This window comes from Coregonus clupeaformis, chromosome 4, assembly GCF_020615455.1.
Source record: "Coregonus clupeaformis isolate EN_2021a chromosome 4, ASM2061545v1, whole genome shotgun sequence".
NCBI lineage: Eukaryota > Metazoa > Chordata > Actinopteri > Salmoniformes > Salmonidae > Coregonus > Coregonus clupeaformis.
Window position 1 is genome coordinate 9,816,649 of NC_059195.1, and position 22,640 is coordinate 9,839,288.

Here is a 22,640-nt window from a genome sequence, read left to right on the forward strand (position 1 = left end):
TATTCTTTACTCGGAGTGACGTCGAAGTGGGCTGGCAAAGTGCTAAGTGGTGTAGTTCAGAATGCTATCAGTAAGCTACAAGAAAAACATTAGAAGTCAAGATAGTGCGCGTTAGTACACCCACCGCTTTCGGATGTATTCCAATGCTTATATCTTGCCAGAGCTATCGAACAATTGCGCAGATGTGAGATAGCATGAAAGAGTGTTCAGTCAACTCTCTTCCAACTTATTATCTTCATTCAATAAGTTAAAAGAAAGTGCAGTCAAACTTTGTCGTTCTTTAAATGACTTGTCCTGCAGTAGTTAGGTACATCCAGCACTTTGTCTGCCTTTTATCAGATCTCAAATCAGATACACACTTGAACCCAGGACCTGTCGTCCTCAAAGTGCGTCGCCGGGAACTCTGGAGTGGACGAGCCTTTGATAAAGCTGTCAGATTTTAGAGGGACATAAAACTTGTTATAGGCGCTCTATCTCTGCACTTATCTGTTGTCAAAAACGAGCCATACAATGGATTTCTCATTCTGCCTCCTAATATGTCTTCTGAGTGCTATCACTCTGTTCAATCAAAGGTGAGTTGAGAAGTTTCATTTACTTTAATATTTTACCTGAACATTTATTTGAATAGTAGCTGGATGCATTTTACTTTTACTGATGTAGTTATTCATCTTCAAGATTTACTCATAAATTAATAAAATAAATAATTGTGACAGTGTTTATATAAAGTTTGTATCACAAGTATTTATATAGTTGCTACATTATTCAGGTGTGTTTTAATGACATAACCTAGCTACAGTTAACCCAGTCTTGTCTATGTTGGCATTCAGGTTCATTGTAGGCATTGCTCTTGTATGCAAATCATATTGTGCAATTATAGCACTGTACAATAAATAACTCAAAATAATTTTTAAGTTAGCAAATCCTGTTAGTCCAACATTAGAGGGGTTCAGTTGGTTATAATCGCATAATAAGTATAATATTGCAGCTAAAACAGGCTTTGTTCCATGTTGGGTCAGTGTAGGTAGATACTTTGGATACTGTAATAACCCAAAATTGAATGAAAGGGTTATACCATTTTTATTTATGCATACCTGTTTAATGATCAGGATGCTGTACCACAGATAGACTACATTTTAATCATAATGGACATAAATGTTCCCAAGTACTTTTCTAGGATTATTTATTGACTTGAAAAGTTATCCCACACTTGTGGGATGTGTTTATTTTTTATTCTTGCCAACATGTCGTTCCATCCCCTGTTGTGACATGCCCCTTCATTCAATACCAGATTACAAGATTTAAAGTTTGATGTCATAGAGTGCTTTGAGACATGGTAAAATGAGTTGTAAAAATGCAATCTGTTATTTTACATATACATGTTTCATTGGTCAATACTATGATTACAGTAACAACTCAGCAAATATGAATGAATGCACAAATGGAATTTGATGTAATGAACTTCATGAGATTGCCTTTATGTGTTTGTGTGTGTGTGTGTGTGAGTGAGTGAGTGAGTGAGTGTGTGTGTGTGTGTATGTGTGTGTGTGTGTGTGTGCGTACTTGTGTGTGTGTGTGTGTGTATGTGTGTGTGTGTGTGCACATGTGTGTGTGTGTGTGTGTGCACATGTGTGTGTGTGCAGGAGCCAATATATTTAAGAATGCATAACAAAATAATAATAAATAAAAAAATTTTTTACAATGTACCACTTTCAGATCTTCAACCACTTCATGAGTCAATACTGTCAGAAACAATTTACAGCCATAAACTCTCAGAAGTGTAATCCTGACTCCTGTCTTGTGAATGACTGTTGTTACACATTATTTACATGGCACAGAAGTATCAATCATGTACTACAGTACAGGCACACCTTAACATTAAATCTTCTGTGTTCCAGGGTAGATTCCAACGAGATTCTAGGGCTGAAAATCCCTAATATTGACCCCATTCTCAACGCCAACACTGTGTGCTTGACCCTGCCTGGACTGAACCGCAGACAACTGGAGGTGTGCATGAGAAACCCAGACGTCACCGCCTCGGCCATCCAAGGGATCCAGATCGCCATCCATGAGTGCCAGCACCAGTTCAGAGGACACAGGTGGAATTGCTCCAGCCTGGAGACCAGGAACAAGATCCCATACGATAGTGTGGTTTTCAAACGAGGTGAGTCACCTTACAGAAAGTACGGGAAAGGGAACCCCCTTAGTTAAAAAGGGTGCTTCTGATTACCACGTCTGCATCCCAAATGGCACCCTATTGTCTATATAATGCCCTTCTTGTCAAAAGTATTGCACTATAAAAGGAATAGGGTACCATTTGGGACATATACCACAGGTCCCCTTTACTCATCCACTTCACACACTGACTCATAAAGCTGTTTGTCATTATTATTATTATTGGAGGAGTTGTTGGTTTTCTGGCATTTGGTTATGGATGGGTATGTTTTGTCTGAGGCATAGAAACTCTAAATGATAGATATAAACAACCACTTTTAAATGAGGTGATTCATCCGCTAAGAAATGCATACTGAATTAATATTTTGTTACATAGTTGCAGTACATTAAAATATATTTTCTTGTACTACGTTTTATTTGAACTGGGCACCAACAAACATACAGTAAGTACAGTATCCCAACGGCAGAAATATAGCTATTAAGCTAATGTGAGTCTTTGTTTATTTAGAAGCTTTTATGAGTGGGTTTTACACATGCAGCATATTATGCATGCCCTATCTAATTGTTTGTTTGGATATCTAATTTTACTACAGGAAACGAATGTCATATCCTCTTTACATGAAACATATATCTGCCTGTTTATTTATTCTGACATACTTTATGGGGCCATATTTCTACATTAACCTGAATTAAAGCTAAGCTAAAAAGCCAGTGAGACACATAAAGTGAGCCTTCTCGAGGCCTGGCTAATGCTTTTACTCTCTGCCAGTGCAAGTGCTGTGAATTTGCTCTCAGCACTTTCCCAACTCTCAGTGGCAATACATAAACCTGTTTAGTTGGTTTCTGTAAGACAAAGTGACAGTTTTCTTTAATCTTTAATTAATTTTCCCACTTCCTCAGCCATCAGTTCAGCCGGGCGTGCCTCTTTTAAATTATTTGTTAGACTGATTTGTTCCAGGTCTTTCGCCTCAGCCTGCTTGGGAGGAAATCTAAAACAGCATTTTCATGTCTGTGTCTCTGGACTGCATCTAAGTGCTGTCCTCCGTCCCCCATGGAATCATGGCAAGATGGAGAGGGAGAAAAACGACTCTGTGTCTGTGTGCCTTCATGCGTGTGTACATGTGTGTACGTGCGTGTGAGTGAAAAGGGGATGATCAATGAAACATAATCGACTATATGTTATCTATCCTCTAAACCAGTGTTTCCCAAACTAGGGGTCACAACCTGATTTGAAAATGAAGCCGCGAGAGAAAGTCTTGAAAAAAATAAAATAATGCTTGGTTCATAGAGCCGGGGTTACATCAGTAACCTCCGGTAGCCGCTAGATGCGGTTGTAATAAACAGAGCGGTTTCTGTTTTCTTCCTACAAATGTGGCTCTATCTTTTGAATGGTTTAACCTTTTACTGTAGTGGGCTAAATCAGGGCCACACAGAGTGATTCTTGGTAGTCTTAAACAAATCCACTTTGAAACAAAAGTATACACCTCACACACATGGTTATGGGCTTAAAAAAAAGAAGACACCTATACCATGTCAGATATAGAGTTGAAATGTATTCAATTCTTTGTTTGCATCCCAATATTACACGTTATATACATCATAAAATACTGAAATATAACAAAACTGTTTGTCGTAAAAAGATAAATACATCTTTATTCATTATTCATTATGAAAAATATGAATAACATTCCACCCATGAGGCCAAAGAGGGTGCTTTTGGTAATTGACTGCAGAAAAGAGCTACGATCCAAAATATTATGACCCCATTACTGAAAGAACACTCTCTGTTTCCCTCTACAATGCCAACAAACCAATGATGATGTTCTTTTTTACACAGAAGATCATACAAAATTATTGCCTGAATACTTCCCAGTACCTTTCTGATGCATTTAAATACTGTCAAAAGTACAGTCAGACTGATTTGTAATAGACTGTCATAGCCCCAATTAAAAAAGTAAACATCGGTCGTTGATTACATCACTTTTTTTACATGGTGGGGTTGGCCATTTTTTTATAGATAAAAATGGGGTCGCGGCCCAAAAACGTTTTGGAACCCCTGCCTAAACCCTTTGGATGCTTTTCTTTCAGGCATGGTAGCATTTTTTCTGAATATGTTTTCTGTATAGTGCAAATTCCAGACATTACTGGTTCACACCTGATTGAACAGTGCAGTTTTTCATTAGTCATGTGCTCCATCTAAGGTAGACAAAAAAGGGGACATACGTGATGCAGCTTTCAAAGGTCTAATGAATCAAGCTCAAATCTGCATTGAACTGGGGTCATGGCCAGTTTAGGACTTGGGTGTGAGCATATCTTTATTTAAATGTTTTTTTGGTACTTTTTACTTTTTTTCCCCAATTCGTAGTTACAGTCTTGTCTCATCGCTGCAACTCCCGTACAGACTCGGAAGAGGCGAAGGTCGAGAGCCATGCATCCTCCGAAACACGACCCTGCCAAGCCGCACTGCTCGCTTAACCCGGAAGCCAGCCGCACCAATGTGTCGGAGGAAACACTGTCCAACTGGCGACCGAAGTCAGCGTGCATGCGCCCGGCCCGCCACAAGGAGTCACTAGAGCGCGATGGGACAAGGACATCCCGGCCGGCCAAACCCTCCCCTAACCTGGACGACGCTGGGCCAATTGTGTGCCGCCTCATGGGTCTCCCGGTCGCGGCTGGCTGCGACACAGCCCAGGATCGAACCCGGGTCTGTAGTGACGCCTCAAGCACTGCAATGCAGTGCCTTAGACCGCTGCGCCACTCGGGAGGCCGGACTGAGCATCTCTACAATAGTGACAGATAGGGCTGTTTGGCTGTAGGATTTCCAATCAAACTGTAAGCTTTAAAGGGGAAATCAGCTGTTGAATCACAAATCGGTTTCCCCGCCCCTGTTTCGGTAAAAAGCTGAAGGTTGGGTCTGGAGAAATGCAACCACTCTCAAGTTCATAGACAGAGCTATGGATGCAAGAACTGACCATCCATGATATAAAATTTTTTAGTTTTAACCATGTTTTGAGGCTATAGTGTTAGTTTACATTTATTTGTTTACTAACATTGGAGCAAAACAAGCCTATACTTTGGGTTCTGATCGGGTATGACAGTTTAATTAAGCTTATGAGGCAGTAATAAGTTATATTATTCAAGAATCAATGGGTACATATCATTAAATTATAAGTCTAAAAATGGATGTCTCAACTGCGGATTGCCCCTTTAAAGTCTTGAACTTAACAAGTTATTTGACATATTCTAAACATGTTTGTTTAATAACACAACATTTCTCTTCAGTAAGTTATTCTGAGAAGGGATGGTTTTAAAGGAACTCGGGGAGTCATGGTTACAGGCTATTAAGTCTGACCGGCACTAAGAAGAGTACAATATAGACAGATACTCTGTATGTTACCCCGTTACCCTAGAAATGGGGAGCACTGGACAGAGAAAGTCTAGGCCCATTAACTTGGTGTAACAATGTTAAGATTCTCTAGCACAACTGGAGAAAAACCCTCAGAATCGCCTTACACACGTGTGGATCCACTGTCAAAGATGTGTCAAATATGACATATATATATACAGTATGTGGGACAGGCCCTGCCCTAGGCATAAGCGACATTGCCTGGTTACAGTTTTGACTTAAATCGGCTTGGAAATCTATGGCAAGACTTTAAATTGGCTGTCTAGCAATTATCAACAACCAACTTGACAGAGCTTGACATTTTTTTTAACGAATAATGTGCAAATAATGTGCAAATATTGTACAATCCAGGTGTGCAAAGCTCTTAGAGATTTAGCCAGAAAGACTTACATCTGTAATCGCTATTTCAAATTCAATAAATGTGCAAAAATTCTAAAAACATTTATTAACTTTGTCATTATGGGTTATTGTGTGTAGATGGGTGAGAAAAAAAATATATTGAATCCATTTTGAATTCAGCCTGTAACAACAAAATGTGGAATAAGTCAAGGGGTATGAATACTTTCTGAAGGCACTGTATGAGTATTTACAATCCCCTTCTCCAAATGGATGACTAATTTACCTAGCTCTTATGAATAGCTCTTATCAATATATAAATTACAGTGTATGGAGAATGCTGTTATTTCAAGGTCAGAATACGGTGTATCTGTAGACACACCTCTGCCACACCTTCATTTATTTGATCTCCACCCTGAACGAATTGCGGTTGAATAGCATGCTATTCTCATGCTTAGGTTCAAGGTCAGAATATGCACAGAGAGAAAAATGCATAAAAAGGGAATTGCCTTCCATTTACCCGCACTTAACTTGAGTCGTAATTCCCCCCCATGTGAATAGGCAGGCAGATCAAACGGCTGACAACAGTAGCCAGGCTAATTGTAAACATGCTGGAGAGCTCAATAAAGGGAGAGCTTTAAAGGGGATTAACAATACGGTGCTCATGTCTTCTGCACCACCATCGGCCACTTCCATCCCTGCTTATGATCACTGTCAGATCCTTGTGTTGAAAGGATGGTGGATGGTGGGGGTCTGTTCACTTTCAGCCCCTGAGCCTGGAGACATGCAAGTGTTTGGGCTTAATTACTATTGTCCCAGATGTTTCTCTGCCTCTGTTGTGTTGTGAGGCACGGTGGGGGTTTATACTGGTACTGCAGTCTATCTCATCAACCCATCAGGACTCATTGGACTTCTCCTCAGCTCAACAGATACTCATCTACTGCACTGTACTGTATATGCAGTAGGAATCAAAAGGTGTACAGCAGGATTTCGATCTTAAACATGTCCCGTCCCGCCCCCCACCCCCCCCACCCCCCTCCCCAGGTTTCCGTGAGAGTGCCTTTGCATATGCCATCGCAGCGGCGGGCGTGGTCCACGCCGTGTCCAACGCCTGCTCCATGGGGAAGCTGAAGGCGTGCGGCTGTGACGAGAAGCGGAGAGGCGACGAGGAGGCCTTCCGCATCAAACTGAACCGGCTGCAGCTGGAGGCCATCCACCGCGGGAAGGGCATGGTGCACGGTGTCATGGAGCACTTCCCTGCAGACCTGCCCGGGCCTCAGGACTCCTGGGAGTGGGGAGGCTGCAGCCCCGATGTGGACTTTGGGGAGAAGTTCTCTCGGGACTTCCTGGATTCGCGTGAGACCTACAAGGACATCCATGCCAGGATGAGGCTCCACAACAACAGAGTTGGCAGGCAGGTGAGAGGAGGCGTTTCAGCTACTGAAGTGGGCTGTTTGGGGGTGGTGGGTGGGGGGAGTTATGACTGTGCAGAGGGGTACAGCTCTCTTCTCTCTAAAGAAAATACTATTTGAGAAGGTCCGGTCACACAAAGGTGGCAAGGTCCGGTGGCAAGGTCCGAATGCGTAGTAACAAACCCCCACCTCGCAACCCATGCGATCCCAAACTGTTCAAACTGTTCACACCCCTCTTGTTGGCAGAGAGAACATTTCCTGCAATTCTACACATTTTGCCATGTCTTATGTGGGTTCATATGATACCAGGGGTCGAAGCCCGACTGAGTTCAAATGTTTTATTAATTTTTTAGTTGGGATCCGCGGTCCGTATTGACCCCGTTCTCTGGGTCCGGATCCAGCCTGTGGTCCACCTGTTGAGAATGGGGACTTAGTGTGTGGGGGCCCATAGGGCTATGGTCAAAAGCAGTGCACTTAGATCGCCATTTGGGACACATTCTTAGTTCACTGAGGAGTTTTTTATGGAAAAGACACATTAATGCAGGCACAAAATGAAAGGATTACGACTCGAGTCCTAATGATAACGTCATTTTGAGGCACACGCTCTGATTTTATCGGCTCAGTGTCAGTAGTGACCTATCAAATACAGCTTACTCACTGATTTCTCCACATGATGCAATTGCCTTGCATGTGTGGTCTCTTTGAGTCAGGCTTCCTCTCTCACTTAGTTTGTAATCAGGCTGTTGTAGCAATACAATAACAACCATGGAAGCAGCTGAATATGTTGTTTGAAAGTACTCATAGTTTTAGTATGGTTTATCAGATATCAATATAGGAAATCGTTAATGGATTGATATGAAATAAATGTCATAGCTGACATTTATTGGCAAAGTTGGTGTCGTCACCACCCCTCACCATATACATTTTCCTATCATTATTACATTTCAAAGCAAGATGCCTCCTTATGCTTTTTGTGGATGCCATAGCCAGAACTCCTGTCCAAGCAACTGTGATCTTGCAATTTTGTCACGCCCTGGCTCTGGGGACTCTCGTATGTTGAGCCAGGGTGTTAATTTCTATGTTTTGTAATTCTATGTTGGCCAGGGTGGCTCCCAATCAGAGACGGCTGTAGCTCGTTGTCTCTGATTGGGAGCCATACTTAGGTAGCCGTTAGGCATTCATTTGGTGTGGTTTCTTGTTCCGTGTTGGTTGGTGTATGTAACCAGGGACGTCACGTTATCGTTTTGTTGTTTTGTTCGTGTGATCATTATTTAATAAATATGTTCGCATTCCACGCTGCGCCTTGGTCCTCTGTTCCCGACGATCGTGACAAATTTATGCATGCTCAATTTAATCTACTTATGTGTTCCTATGGGCAGTGTAGCATTTGGCTAATAAAGAAGCTTGGTTATGATGGCCATAAAGCAGTGGTCTGGAATTCGAACGTAAACATCAACAATTTCCTTCTAAAAAAACATGGTTATCCTTAACTGTAGTTTTCTTTGGTTGATGTTATGATACCATAGGTGATCAATTGAATAACATTAGTATGGTGTTCCATGGGTATTTTCCCAGCATATAGTTGATTTCATGGACAGATGCTTGAGGTTGCCATGGTATTATTAAATGACAGCGATAAGTTATGGTTGCTCCCAGGCAGCACTGTTGCCATACACAAAAGGAGCAGTACATTTCACATTGTTCGACGCTTCCTCCTGAGTAATTTGGTCTTGAATCTTTTCATCCGTTTACTTCTGGTTTCCTTGATTATTCAGACAAAACACAAATGTGGAGTTACTCAGCCAAGGAGCGTGAGAGAAAGAGAGAGAGAGAGAGAGAGAGAGAGAGAGAGAGAGAGAGAGAGAGAGAGAGAGAGAGAGAGAGAGAGAGAGAGAGAGAGAGAGAGAGAGAGAGCGAGAGAGAGACTCAGATGATTGTCCTGATTTTCATGTGCAGCAGGGCCGGCAATAAAGCCATGCTCTGCCCTACACAGTGACCCATTATTGTGTCCATAGCATAGGTACAATGAGCCATGAAATGATTTACTTCTTGGCCAGTGATATACTGTAAAATCAGATGACATACATTGAAAAAACTAATATAATTTCCAAATCAACAGTCAGTTTAATTTAATTAAGAATTTCAGAGTTTCTATGTTATGTACTATGAGGCTACTGTTGTTAGTTGGATGACAAGACCGATGATATATGATCAGTGTTACACCCCTTTGTTTTAGGAAGTTGCACTGTTATGACAAAAATATATCAACATTGGGAAGATAGAGAGGCGTAGCTAGCTACTGACTTTTGATCTATTTGACAATCAGGGTGATAAGTTGCAGGGAAGATTCATAGTTTGGGGACATTGAAGCTCTGTTTTTGACAAGAGGCCTATTTGGCAACAATAGCTGATTGTGCTAGAAAAGTACCTGCTGCTACTGGGAAATGCTTTGAAACTGTCAAAACTGCTTTTGGAGACAGCTTCTTGAAGGAGAGCCAAGAAAACCGGAACTATTAACATACACATTGGTTGAAACAAAAGCTATCCAAGTTGATATCCAAGAACGCTGTCCAACAGTTGCACTTTGTAATTAACAGGAAGATTATCATGAAATGTATTTCAGTATGGCTCAATTACATATTGCTGGAATTTATATGCAGTTTATTGTGAACAGTTTTAACGAACTTAATGTACATTATCTGACCTGTGTTTTGACACAGATTTTGACCAGAGTTGCATTCAAAGCTGCAGAGTCGGTGCATCTGCTAGTCGTCTCTCAGATCAGGTTACACAATGCTCTGGGTATGTGGAGTGCAGTTCTCTTAGCACACCTCATACATCAATGCTTTAATAAGTTCTAAGCTGGGAGAAGAAAACAATTGAAGGTACAAATGAAATATACTAAAGCAGACATCAGAGGTACAGTATGACTCATGGAGTTATGCATCGTTAGAAGAACACAGCCAGAGCAGCACCTTGACAACTTCAAACAGAGCAGAAAGCCCCCCCCCCAAATCAAAATGAAAACACTGACAGGTGAGGTCTCAAATAATACCTCCTCCCTCCCCCACCTCCCCCAACCCCTCCCCATAAAAAGGAGCTGTCTTTTGTAGAGGAATGTGGCGGTTTTAGTGGGGTATACATGTCGCCTCATGCCCACCCTCTGGTTGTCACAACGTTCAGTCTTGTTAAAAGCTCTAATTAGTGGCTGTTGGCTCTTTGGAAACAGATGTTTAAACCCAGCAAAAGATTTTAGACATCAAACACGGCGGAAAGTAAAAAGAGATTCGCCCTTCCTTCCCCCCAAATACAAATTTCAGAGAAGTTTATCAGTCATAGAAAAAGGGATATTTTTTTACCAAAGCACATCCCTCTCATTACGACTATTTTCTCTGCATTAATTCTAAGCAAATGTTTAGTAAAATGTACTGTGCAGCAGTGTGTTGTGTATAATTATGTGATGATTGATCGGAACATGGTTTTCGAGGTTACAGTGGCTGTCGATAACATGGAAACATTTGCAAGGGTAGTAAATTCCTTTCGCTAACATTTTCATTGGAATCACTCAATTTGACCTGCACAGCCACAACAAATGCTGGCATTATTTCACATAGCATGTCTGTTTTCCCAGCTACAAGCAATGTGCCTGGATAGTAGATATTAGCTCTCTGCTTTTATGTTGTATATTTTGATTAATGAGGTCTCTCTCTCGCATATGTAGCAGAGCTTATTACACATTGACTGTGCCTTGTGACCAGTTGGTCTTTATAAAGTCTTTATGGTGGCCTGTTGGATCTCCATTAGAGGTGTATAGCATCTAAGGAGAGGGAGCATTCCATTGGGCCAACAGTGGATCAGTTTCACCACCATGGTCTAGGCTCTCACAGGGGCACAACCAAAACAAATGCTCAATACTGTTTAAGGCACAGCATGTGGAAGCTATCCATGTAATAACATTTTATTAGAAGGCCCAAATTGGATCTGTGAATGTTGTGTACAATTAACTGAGAGTAATATTCCACGTGATTGTTGTGTAGCGGACGGTTCTCATTAGGTTGTTACTTTATGATGAAATGATTGTTCAGTGTCAGTTATTGTGTGGCCTCGTTTTAATAATTATTTGATGACGTGTTTGAATTACTTACTTGATGCTGAAAGTTAATGTGTTGTGGGTTTGTTTATATTCTTTGAAATCTTGGCTTTGTGTCCCTTTATGGTTGTTATTACATGTCTTTGAAATGAACTACATAAAGCAGTGTACAATGTTACTTTGTTTGTAAAAACGGACGTTTGAGATTCCAGGACAGATATATCTCCCATAAATATCTAAGTTGTAACCCACAGAATGTAGCAAACTTCATAACTTAACGTCATATTTGCTAAACATTGAGTCATTATAGTACTCTAAATCTCATTGAAGATAGACAACATACCAGTAACAATCCACAAACAAGACAGTCAACAGAAGTAATTTAGGCCATAACATTTTAATAGACTATTCAATAAAAAAAATTATGACACAATAAGGATGATAGGAATAGGGGATTAAGCACGTTGACAATATTAAACAGACACACTATTTGATAGAGGAAAGAACATGGTTTGCGTCCCAAACGGCATCCTATTCCCTATATAGTGCACTAAATAGGGAATAGGATGCCGTTTGGGACACAGACATAGCAAAGCGTTTAAGTGCTCTGTACACCATGTAATACCTAGTATTGCCTGTGGTCCTAATCTGCTACCAATATGTCTTATTTGATCTCAGTCTGGGGCTGGTTTATAGAGGAGTCTGTCTCACTCTTCCCCAATTAAAACAGCCCAGATGTGTGTTTTTAACGGTGGTCTGCCAATGAATTTGAGGGCAATTTTTTTTCCTTTGCATAACTACAGTGTTAGTTTATAAGACCTACATATGTAGTCCACAGTTTTCATTGAGACTGACAGTCAAAGGCCTGAGACAGAGGCCTTTGGAGGATATGACCATGTGTAGTTAAACATGAACGTCTCCTCATACATTATAAGAGGGCATTCAAATCGAGACGATACACTAGAAAAAAAAAAGGTTTCTTCGGCTGACCCCACGGGAGAACCCTTTGAAGAATCCTTTTGGGTTCCGTGTAGAACCTAATATGGAAAGGATTCTAAAAGGGTTTCTTTAAAGGGTTCTCCCATGGGGACAGCCAAAGAATCCTTGTATGCAGTTTTCTTCTAAGATGATACTGTTGTAATACCGAGGTACCAGCCTAAATATTGTAAGTATTGTTTGTTTATATCACCGTTTATTTCCTTGTCCATGTTGCCGGGGACATCTGACAGTTACCATGTATAATATGCTTTGTAAACATGATGGAGTATTGTGTGAATACACCATAGAGTGAGACCTGTACAAGACAGGCAGTATTAGCTGTGTAATGAGACCATTGTTAGGCTATGGTTGCATTATACTATATACTGTATATCCCATAGGCCATAGGGCTCTGGTCAAAAGTAGTGCACTATATAGGGAATAGGGCGCCGTTTGGGACGCGGCCTATGAGATGCTAATCACTGGATGGCAGACACAGACATGAGCATCAGATAGTTCCTGTACTCTGCTCTCTGTTCTCCCTCCAGGCCTGTCTAGCCTCTGGGCCTATGAGTGAGATTCTAAAACCCAGTCAGTTCCGCTTCCAAAAGGGCACCATAAATCACTGCCATATCAGCGTCTCTCGTCAGTCAGTCACTTCCAGGAGAGCTCAGCTCGGCAGCGGCTCACACACTCTTCCTCCCAGTGCCACAGGCACACCCACGTCGACTCAGCTCATGCCCCCAGGTGCACCCTGGGACACGGCGTGGAGGAAAGGGAACAATCTTCCTGATCTGTGTTATGATTTAACTGGATAAGAACCCAAATGCAGACAAGTACACCAAGCCAGAGAAGTTAACAGGTTTATTTACAATGTTCAAAGTCCAGGTTTCCAAATATATGGGAAGAGCAAGTCCAGGTACAGGGAGGGTAACAGATCCAGATCAGGGCAGGTGTGGTACCGTAATGTCCTAGTGTCCGTGGTGAGTCCAAAAGAGAGGTCCGGTAATGGAGAGCAGGATGGTGGTGGCAGGAGTGAAGCGGAGGCAGGAGTCAGGTTCCAAATATCTGTGGCACAGGAGAAAAAGTAAATAGAACAGACCAAAAACACAAAGAGCAAAAATAACCAGGTTGAGTCGGCAGCGAGACTAACATGGTCGTCTTGACTATGATCTGACGATGAGTGGTAAGTTTGACCGGGTCTTAAAGGCTGAGGTGATATGGTGAATGAGCTGCAGCTGGAACCCTGACTCCCGCACACCAGACTTCACTCCTGCAATCAAGGACAGACAGAGGGGAGGGAGAGAGCAGAGAGAGCTACCTATCAGCAGTAGGCCTAACAGTACCCCCCCTCTACGGACGCCACCTGGCGGCCGGCGGGGTTTATCGGGATGTAACCTATGAAACTCTCGGACCAGATCAGGATCCACAATGAAGCTCCTGGGCACCCAGGAACGTTCCTCGGGACCATAACCCTCCCAATCCACCAGGTACTGGAAACCACGACCTCGGCGGCGAACATCCAGAAGTCGCCGGACAGTGTAGACCGGACCCCCACCCACGATCTTGGGCGGAGGAGGGGGACGAGAGGGCGGGCACAAAGGGGCTAACCGACACAGGCTTAATCTGGGAAACATGAAAGGTGGAATGAACCCGTGAGGGAGGCAGGAAGCTGTAGCTTAACCGCGCAGGGGTTAACAATAGACAGTATCTTGAACGGTCCTATAAAACGAGGCGCCATCTTCTTAGACTCCACCTTCAATGGAAGGTCCCGTGACTTCAGCCATACCTCTTGACCAGGAGAGTAACCGGGAGCCTGGGACCGGTGACGGTTGGCTTGCCTCTGCATGTACGCCGAAGCTCGGGACAGAGCTACCCTGGCCTTCCTCCAGACCTTGAAGCAGCGGCGCATGTGGGACTGCACCGAGGGTACCGCAAGTTCCCTCTCTTGGGAAGGGAACAGGGGAGGTTGATAACCCAGAGCACACAGAAAAGGAGACAAACCAGAGGAAGCGTTAGTCAAGGTGTTATGAGCATATTCCACCCAGGGGAGCATGGAGCTCCATGACCCAGGGTTAGACCCAGTGACACAGCGAAGAGCGGTCTCCATCTCCTGGTTCGCTCTCTCGGCTTGCCCGTTGGTCTGGGGGTGATATCCAGAGGACAGGCTGGATGTAATGCCCAAAGCTTTACAGAAAGCTTTCCACACCTGGGAGACAAACTGGGGACCCCTGTCAGAGACAATATCCGTGGGTAGACCATGAGAGCGGAACACATGTTCAACCAAAATATCAGCCGTCTCTCTGGCAGTGGGCAGTTTAGGTAGGGCCAAAAAATGAGCGAACTTAGAAAAACGATCAATCACCGTAAGAATGACAGTCTTACCAGATGAGGGGGGAAGTCCAGTGACAAAATCCATAGCGATATGCGACCAGGGCCGGCTGGGTATAGGTAGAGGTCGTAGATGACCAGCGCTGGCCTGGGTGGAGTTTTTACTTCGTGCACATACCGTACAAGCAGCAATGAAGGCTCAAGTGTCCGCCTCCATCGTGGCCCACCAGAACTTCCCGTCGCACAAAGTCAAGGGTCCGCGAAACTCCAGGGTGACAGGTAAGGGGGAGGCAGTGAGCCCACTGAAGTACCTGGGAGCGAGCAGACTCAGGGACAAACATCCGGTTAGGAGGACCCCTCCCAGGGTCAGCTTGATGATGTTGAGCCTGTCTAACAATCCCCTCGATGTCACATGTGATGACTGCAATACTGCAGGTAGGAGGCAAAATGGGTTCAGGGTTACTACCAGTATCAACAGCCGAATGAACACGAGACAGGGCGTCAGGCTTGACGTTGCGTGACCCAGGACGGTAAGACAGAGAAAAATTGAATCTCCCAAAAAATAGTGCCCACCTGGCTTGACGGGGTTGAGCTGCTTCGCTGACTGGAGGTAAGCCAGATTCTTATGATCCGTCCAAACGATGAAGGGTTGTTCCGCCCCCTCCAACCAATGTCGCCACTCCTCGAGAGCCAGCTTAACGGCGAGCAGTTCACGATTTCCAACATCATAATTCCTCTCTGCCTGAGAAAGTTTCCTTGAGAGAAAAGCACAGGGATGCAGTTTGTCATCTTCAGGAGAACGTTGTGACAACACTGCACCTACCCCAGTGTCGGATGCATCCACCTCCACGACAAACTGGCGGTCGGGGTCCGGCTGCATCAGAATGGGAGCCGAGGCGAGCGATGTTTCAGTTCTTCGAACGCTGATTCGGCCCCTTCATTCCAAGCGAACGGTCGTGAGATGGAGGTGAGAGCGGTGAGTGGCGCCGCAATGCGGCTGTAGTCCTTGATGAACCTCCTATAGAAGTTCGCAAACCCCAGGAATCGTTGAAGTTGTTTGCGGGTAGAGGGAGCTGGCCAGTCCGTGACAGCAGAGATCTTAGCTGGGTCCATCCGCAGCTCCCCCTGAGCTATGATGTAACCCAAAAAAGAGGTCTCAGACACATGAAATTCACATTTCTCCATCTTCACAAACAGTTTGTTCTCCAACAACCTTTGCAACACCTGGCGCACATGCAGTTCATGTTCCTGGGAGGACTCTGAGAAAATCAAGATATCATCCAGATAGACAAAAACAAACCGATTCAACATGTCCCGAAGGACATCATTGACTAGTGCCTGAAAAACAGCAGGGGCATTAGACAACCCAAAAGGCATAACCCGATACTCAAAATGTCCCAAGGGTGTGTTGAAGGCAGTCTTCCATTCATCACCCCTTACGAATGCGCACCAGGTGATACGCATTTCGTAGATCCAGTTTCGTAAAGATGGTAGCACCATGAAGGAGGGGAAAAGCAGAATTAATCAAAGGCAGAGAATACTTGTTCTTAATGGTGATGTTGTTAAGTCCACGGTAATCAATACAGGGTCTGAGGGTCTTATCCTTCTTAGCAACAAAAAAGAATCCCGCTCCTACAGGTGACGAGGAAGGACGCATAATACCTGCCGCCAAGGAGTCCCGAATGTAGTTCTCCATAGCCTCCGTCTCCGGCCGGGAGAGATTGTACAGGCGACTGCTGGGGAGCGGGGCTCCTGGCTGGAGGTCAATGGCGCAGTCGTAAGGCCGGTGAGGAGGAAGAGAAGTAGCTCTGTGTTTGCAGAAAACGGATGCCAGGTCATGATACACGTCAGGAACAGCAGAAAGATCCATGGACTCCAGTGGAGGTTGAGGCACAGTACTGGCAGGAGTCTGAGCAGAACACAAACAATTCACATGACAAAATGTGCTCCATGAAACAATGCTACCTGTCACCCAATCAATGTGTGGATTGTGTTTTATGAGCCAGGGGATACCAAGGACCAGGGGAGTCTGTGGGCAGTCGATAATATGGAATTGAATGTTCTCCTGATGATTTCCCCGACACTCTAAGACAAACAGGAACAGTCTGATGGGTAATGCGGGTCAACAATTGTCCATTTAGACCCTTAGCCTGCAGCGGACAGTCCATAGGAACAGTCTCCAAATCCATTTGTTGAGCCCACTCTCTATCCAAAAGCTTTCGTCGGCACCAGAGTCAATCAGCGCACTAACAGAGAAATTCTGGGACTGCCACTGAAGGGATGCCTGGAGCAGAATGCGGGGAGAAGAGGAAGAATCCGCTGCTCGGCTCACCAAAACTTCTCCCATTAATGATGAGCCGGCCCTTTTCCCCGGACGAACTGGGCAGGAAGGAACGAAATGACCAGCTTCTCCACAATACAGGCAGACCCGAGCCTGAATACGACGTGCACGCTCCTCTGAGGACAACCGTGCACGACCCACCTCCATGGCTTCGGGTTCAGTGCTCCTCGTATCGACTCGGGAAGACACGGCTCTCTCCGTAGGGACGATGCAAGGAGGAGTTTGTTGATGACAGACAGGTTGCTTGGAACTAACACTCCTCTCCCGGCGGCGCTCCCGAATCCGATTATCCAACCTGATAGTGAGTGAAATAAGATTATCCAGCGTAGGCGATTCATCATATGACACCAATTCATCTTTTAAGGTCTCAGACAAAGCATTGATGAACACTCCTTGTAATGCCTCGTCATTCCAACCACTCACTGCTGCTAAAGTCCGAAACTCCACTGCCATCTCCGCCACCTCACGAGCCCCCTGCCGAAGAGAAAACAGCCGTTTCGCAGCCTCCTTGCCTCGTACGGGGTGGTCAAAAACCTTCCTCATCTCCGTGGTGAAGGCAACGTAAGCGTTGCAAATGTCCGACTGACTCTCCCAGACCGCGGATCCCCAGGCACGAGCGGAACCGCTAGTAGAGTTGATAAGGTAGGCAATACGGGCTCTTTCTGAGGCGTAGGTGAGGGGCTGTTGTTCAAACACTAACGAGCATTGAGTCAAAAAATCGCCACAGGTTCCCATGTTCCCGTCATAGCGCTCTGGAGCAGGAACAAAAGGCTCTCTGATCTGGGCTGAAGGGGTAGTAAGGGCAGATACTTGATTGGAGAGTAATTGAACCTGATTAAGCAGCACCTGACTGTCCTCAGCAATCGTTTTAAACAGGGTATCATGTTGGCCAAGTAAAATGCCCTGATTGGCTATGGCAGTCCAAATTTGAGTGCACTCTGGGGTGGTATCCGAGCTACTGTCTGCTGGGTTCATGTTGGTCAGATCATACTGTTATGATTTAACTGGATAAGAACCCAAATGCAGACAAGTACACAAAGCCAGAGAAGTTAACAGGTTTATTTACAATGTTCAAAGTCCAGGTTTCCAAATATATGGGAAGAGCAAGTCCAGGTACAGGGAGGGTAACAGATCCAGATCAGGGCAGGTGTGGTACCGTAATGTCCTAGTGTCCGTGGTGAGTCCAAAAGAGAGGTCCGGTAATGGAGAGAGCAGGATGGTGGTGGCAGGAGTGAAGCGGAGGCAGGAGTCAGGTTCCAAATATCTGTGGCACAGGAGAAAAAGTAAATAGAACAGACCAAAAACACAAAGAGCAAAAATAACCAGGTTGAGTCGGCAGCGAGACTAACATGGTCGTCTTGACTATGATCTGACGATGAGTGGTAAGTTTGACCGGGTCTTAAAGGCTGAGGTGATATGGTGAATGAGCTGCAGCTGGAACCCTGACTCCCGCACACCAGACTTCACTCCTGCAATCAAGGACAGACAGAGGGGAGGGAGAGAGCAGAGAGAGCTACCTATCAGCAGTAGGCCTAACAATCTGATCATCATCACCGCACTCATGTCAGACCGGGCCACTTATGGTAAGAGCAGGCAGGTCCCATTTCCTAAACTGTGACAGCTCTGAGGTTTTATGCCTGTTTTGGTTTCAGTCATCTCTCGTTTGAGTGTGTCATTTTTGTGTCCCACTCTTACAGGCTTCAGGATATTGCTTCATCCAGTTTTTTTGATAGTAAATAAACCTACTAGTTAGACAGTTGATTATGAGAATTAATGAAAACAACTACAGTAAGGATACAATTAGACCGGCCAGTTCAGTGTGTATCTAAAGGGTTAAGTGGGTTACTGTTGTGTAATTACAGGGTGTATATATAGCCAGAAGGATACAGTTCAGGGAAGTAACTTGGTCTGATGTAAAAACGAAGCTTAAAAGGCCTGAAAGTATTTCCCCAGGTTTGTGATGGTGGTCTGATTGGGCTGTGATCGATAGTTGTTAGCTTTGGCCCCAGTGAGATCAAGAGTGTTGTTTCTCTTTCCCTATCATTACTAATGGATGACTCAAGTGGGTCCATTTATCACTCTCCCACTCTACTCATTCACACAGAATAACACTTTCTCTCTATTCAATGGGAACACCTACGAGAGGCCCTGAAATGGAAACCCACAGCACGCAAACCCAAGCCTTAAAGAATTCATGCTCCTCCACAAAGTATATCTTCTTTTGGCAAATGTTCAAAATGACCTTTAGTCTTAGAGTGGCTACGACGATCCCTTGGCTCAAACCATCAGAAGGCTCTGTTTAATGGATCAGAACACAGCTGAATAATAGAGTGGATTTCGACTCGTTTTTACCAAGGGAAAACACGTTTCAGGGTCTCCTCGCTCTTCATCAGATGCTAGCTCAAAACAAAGAAAGAGAAGCCAGCACATGAAATAGTGCAGTTTCATCTCAGCTCGTTTTAGCTGTGACTCACTCACATACTGTAGTAGTAGAAACTTAATCCTTTAGCATTCGACAGACTAAACTTGACTACTCTCAAAGTTTTCGAACGTCTTCGTGTGTGTGTGTCCCAGGGCAGCTGCGTAGAGGCCTAGGAGAGAGTAGAATGTGGGAGTGCTGAAGGTGTGTGTTTGTGCTTGTGCTGTTGATAGGGGTGTGTGTAGGAGCATCTGTCAGTGCTGAGGGTGGCCCCTTTTCCTGTTGGTAATTGGATCTAAAAGTGTATAACTCAGGCTGACAGATGAGTGCATTGTTGAGAAAATGGGAGGTCTGGGAGTGTGGGAAGGACATCCTCATTCGGGATGTGAACTTGGCATTGTCTGAAAGAGCACTACTACAGTACAGCTTCGTCGAGTCAGTTATTCCAGGCAAAACATCTCAATAGTAGGCTAGTGCTACCTACATATTTGTGATGCCTGTAATAATTTTTATGCCTAATTAGTTACTCAGCAATATGAAGCATACACACACAGCCCATGTTGGGAGTGGTGGCCAGGATCAAGTGGAAGGGAGTTCCACCACCTTAGAGTGAGAAATAGTTTAAATGAAGTGTATTTCTGTTGAACATTACTGTAGAAAAGTTAAGCCAATCATTTTAGTGACAATTATATGTGATAAATGTTAACAGTTGTGGAATGAAAGAGGAGTCTAATCACAGTCTAGTTGATTTGCCTAATTTGATGAGTGAACATGTGTCCTACTACAGGATGGGATGAAGGAGGATGTTAACGTGCAGTTCCCTGTTCCCCTCTGTGCAGGTGGTGATGGACCACATGAGACGGAAATGCAAATGCCACGGGACATCAGGAAGCTGCCAACTGAAGACCTGCTGGCAAGTCACACCGGAGTTCAGGGTGGTAGGCTCGCTGCTCAAGGAGCATTTCCACATAGCCACCCTCATCAAAGCCCACAACAGGAACACAGGCCAGCTGGAGCACGCCCACCACCCCACACACAGACGCAGATCCAACCTCAACGAGCTGGTCTACTTTGAGAAATCTCCGGACTTCTGCGAGAGGGATTTGCGGTCCGACTCGGCCGGAACGCAAGGGAGGATCTGTAACAAGACGAGTCCAGAGATGGACAACTGTGAAAGCCTCTGCTGCGGGCGAGGCCATAACATCTTACAGCAGACCCGCAGTGAACGATGCAATTGCAAGTTCCACTGGTGCTGTTACGTGGTCTGCGAAGAGTGTCGAATAACAGAGTGGGTCAGTGTCTGCAAATGAAGAAATGCAGAAATGCAATAATATACCTTTTTTAAACAGGGAAAGACTGCAATACACCCATTCCCTTTGCAATGGACTGCCATTTCCATTAGTAGAATGGAACGCACGAAAACAAGACTGGAATATAGCCAGTTCAAAGAGGTGTACAATCAGAGTGTGCACAGCATGTGTCCAACCACCATAGTTCAGAGCATCTGGAGCTGCACTGCCTTTCATCTCAGAAAGTGTTTTTAGATTAAAGATAGTGAAATACTATGGATAATATTGATAACTGAGCACTCATGAATTTAAACTAGGGTTCCGAAAATGACAAATAGCTGATTTTTTTATCTATAGATGTAAAACAACTGCCTGGGTTTCCGGTAATTTAAGAAGAAGAAGAAGAAGAAGAAGAAGAAGAAGAAGAAGAAGAAGAAGAAGAAGAAGAAGAAGAAGAAGAAGAAGAAGAAGAAGAAGAAGAAGAAGAAGAAGAAGAAGAAGAAGAAGAAGAAGAAGAAGAAGAAGAAGAAGAAGAAGAAGAAGAAAACTAACAGCAGATATAGGAAAGAAAGAGGTTGTTCCAGAATGTCATGTCTGCTCTTGCTCTATACTCTCTATACTCAGAGCCACAAGTTAACGATGTTAACTCATATGGGTTGTTTTGTAATGTTTCAGGTTACAAAATGTGCCAATTCTATATGTCAATCTGCAAAATGGCTACCATGTGCCTCAATAAAGTATATTTGTCCATACTGGTAAAAAGAAAGGAAATGTGGACTATGTTGACGGTTGTGGGTGTTCTCTTGCAAGGATGGAGTTGTGAAGACAGAGGATCAAGTTATAGAGACATGAGTAGTTATACAGAATGGACATCAGAAACAGCCTGAGGGCAATGGTGGAGCTGAGACAATGAAAAGACTGGGCCAATTGGTCTGTGCTGCTCTTGGTACAGTTAGTAGTTGCAAACTCTGGTAATCTATAGCCCTACCTTTATACTACTAACTGTTACGATATAGTCAATGTAATAAAGCACTACAATTAGCTCATAGGTTTGACTCAATTAAGTTTAAATGTTATAAAACTATCGTAAAACCACCATTAGAGTTTGTGCAGATGAATGGTTAAAACTCAATGCAAATATAAGGTTGTATATATCCTTGCTTGCCAATAGGTCCATTGTTTGTCTGTGTTGTGTGTTTTATTATGAAAATGTTATTTCCCCATAGAATATATGAAAATGCATTTCATCAAAGACCTTGTCAGTCAGGGAAATGTATTATGAGCAAACACATTGTGTCCGTGTTAAAAAGACTGATAATGTGTTACTGGTATATTGGCACAGATTATTTTGATGCAGATTAGTAGTTTGCACATGCATTTTGTTCTGGAGAACTTGTATTTTGGGGATATAACATAGCTATATGCAATTTGTTATAAATGTATTATTTTTCATGTTCGATGGTCATGGTTATTTTCTAAGTTATTTTATTTTTGTGGATAACTTAATATTTGTGAAACAATAAATAACTAAGTATAAAAGGGACTTTAATGTGATGAAAAATGAGAAAAGTACATTTGTTAAAATAAATAAAGTGTAAACGTATATCTTGTCATGAGTCAGTAGGTTTACCGGCAATGCGCATCATCACGACTTGTTTGCCTTCCATATATGTTGTTTGCGTGCAGCACCACTGTGGCATCCTGGTTTAGTGATGCATTCTCAGTTCCCTAGTGTAGGTTGAAGTTACCAAGTCAAGTGTAAGAATGTGAGAGATATGCTTTCAAAGTAAATAGATGTGCACTATTAATGTGCAAAGTCATACAGACCTATTCTTATCTAAACATACAAGCTGAGAAGAAAAGCTC

General features: G+C 43.7%; 1 protein-coding gene across 1 annotated transcript; it reads left to right on the top strand.

Moving 5' to 3' along the window:
• The first annotated feature begins 40 nt into the window (after nt 1–40).
• LOC121551662 (protein Wnt-10a) lies at nt 41–21,238 on the top strand. The gene is made up of 4 exons (XM_041864375.1): nt 41–572; nt 1,896–2,161; nt 6,959–7,332; nt 20,325–21,238. Exons 1-4 carry the CDS (start codon nt 511–513, stop codon nt 20,793–20,795), a joined length of 1,173 nt encoding a protein of 390 aa, XP_041720309.1. The 5' UTR covers nt 41–510; the 3' UTR covers nt 20,796–21,238.
• The last annotated feature ends 1,402 nt before the right edge of the window (nt 21,239–22,640 follow it).

Excerpts from the sequence above, each read along its gene's own strand:
- LOC121551662 (XM_041864375.1), top strand. The coding sequence starts at position 511 with ATGGATTTCTCATTCTGCCTCCTAATATGTCTTCTGAGTGCTATCACT. Across the intron at positions 573-1,895 it reads ATCACTCTGTTCAATCAAAG|GGTAGATTCCAACGAGATTC; the intron begins GTGAGTTGAGAA and ends TCTGTGTTCCAG. Across the intron at positions 7,333-20,324 it reads ACAACAGAGTTGGCAGGCAG|GTGGTGATGGACCACATGAG; the intron begins GTGAGAGGAGGC and ends CCCTCTGTGCAG.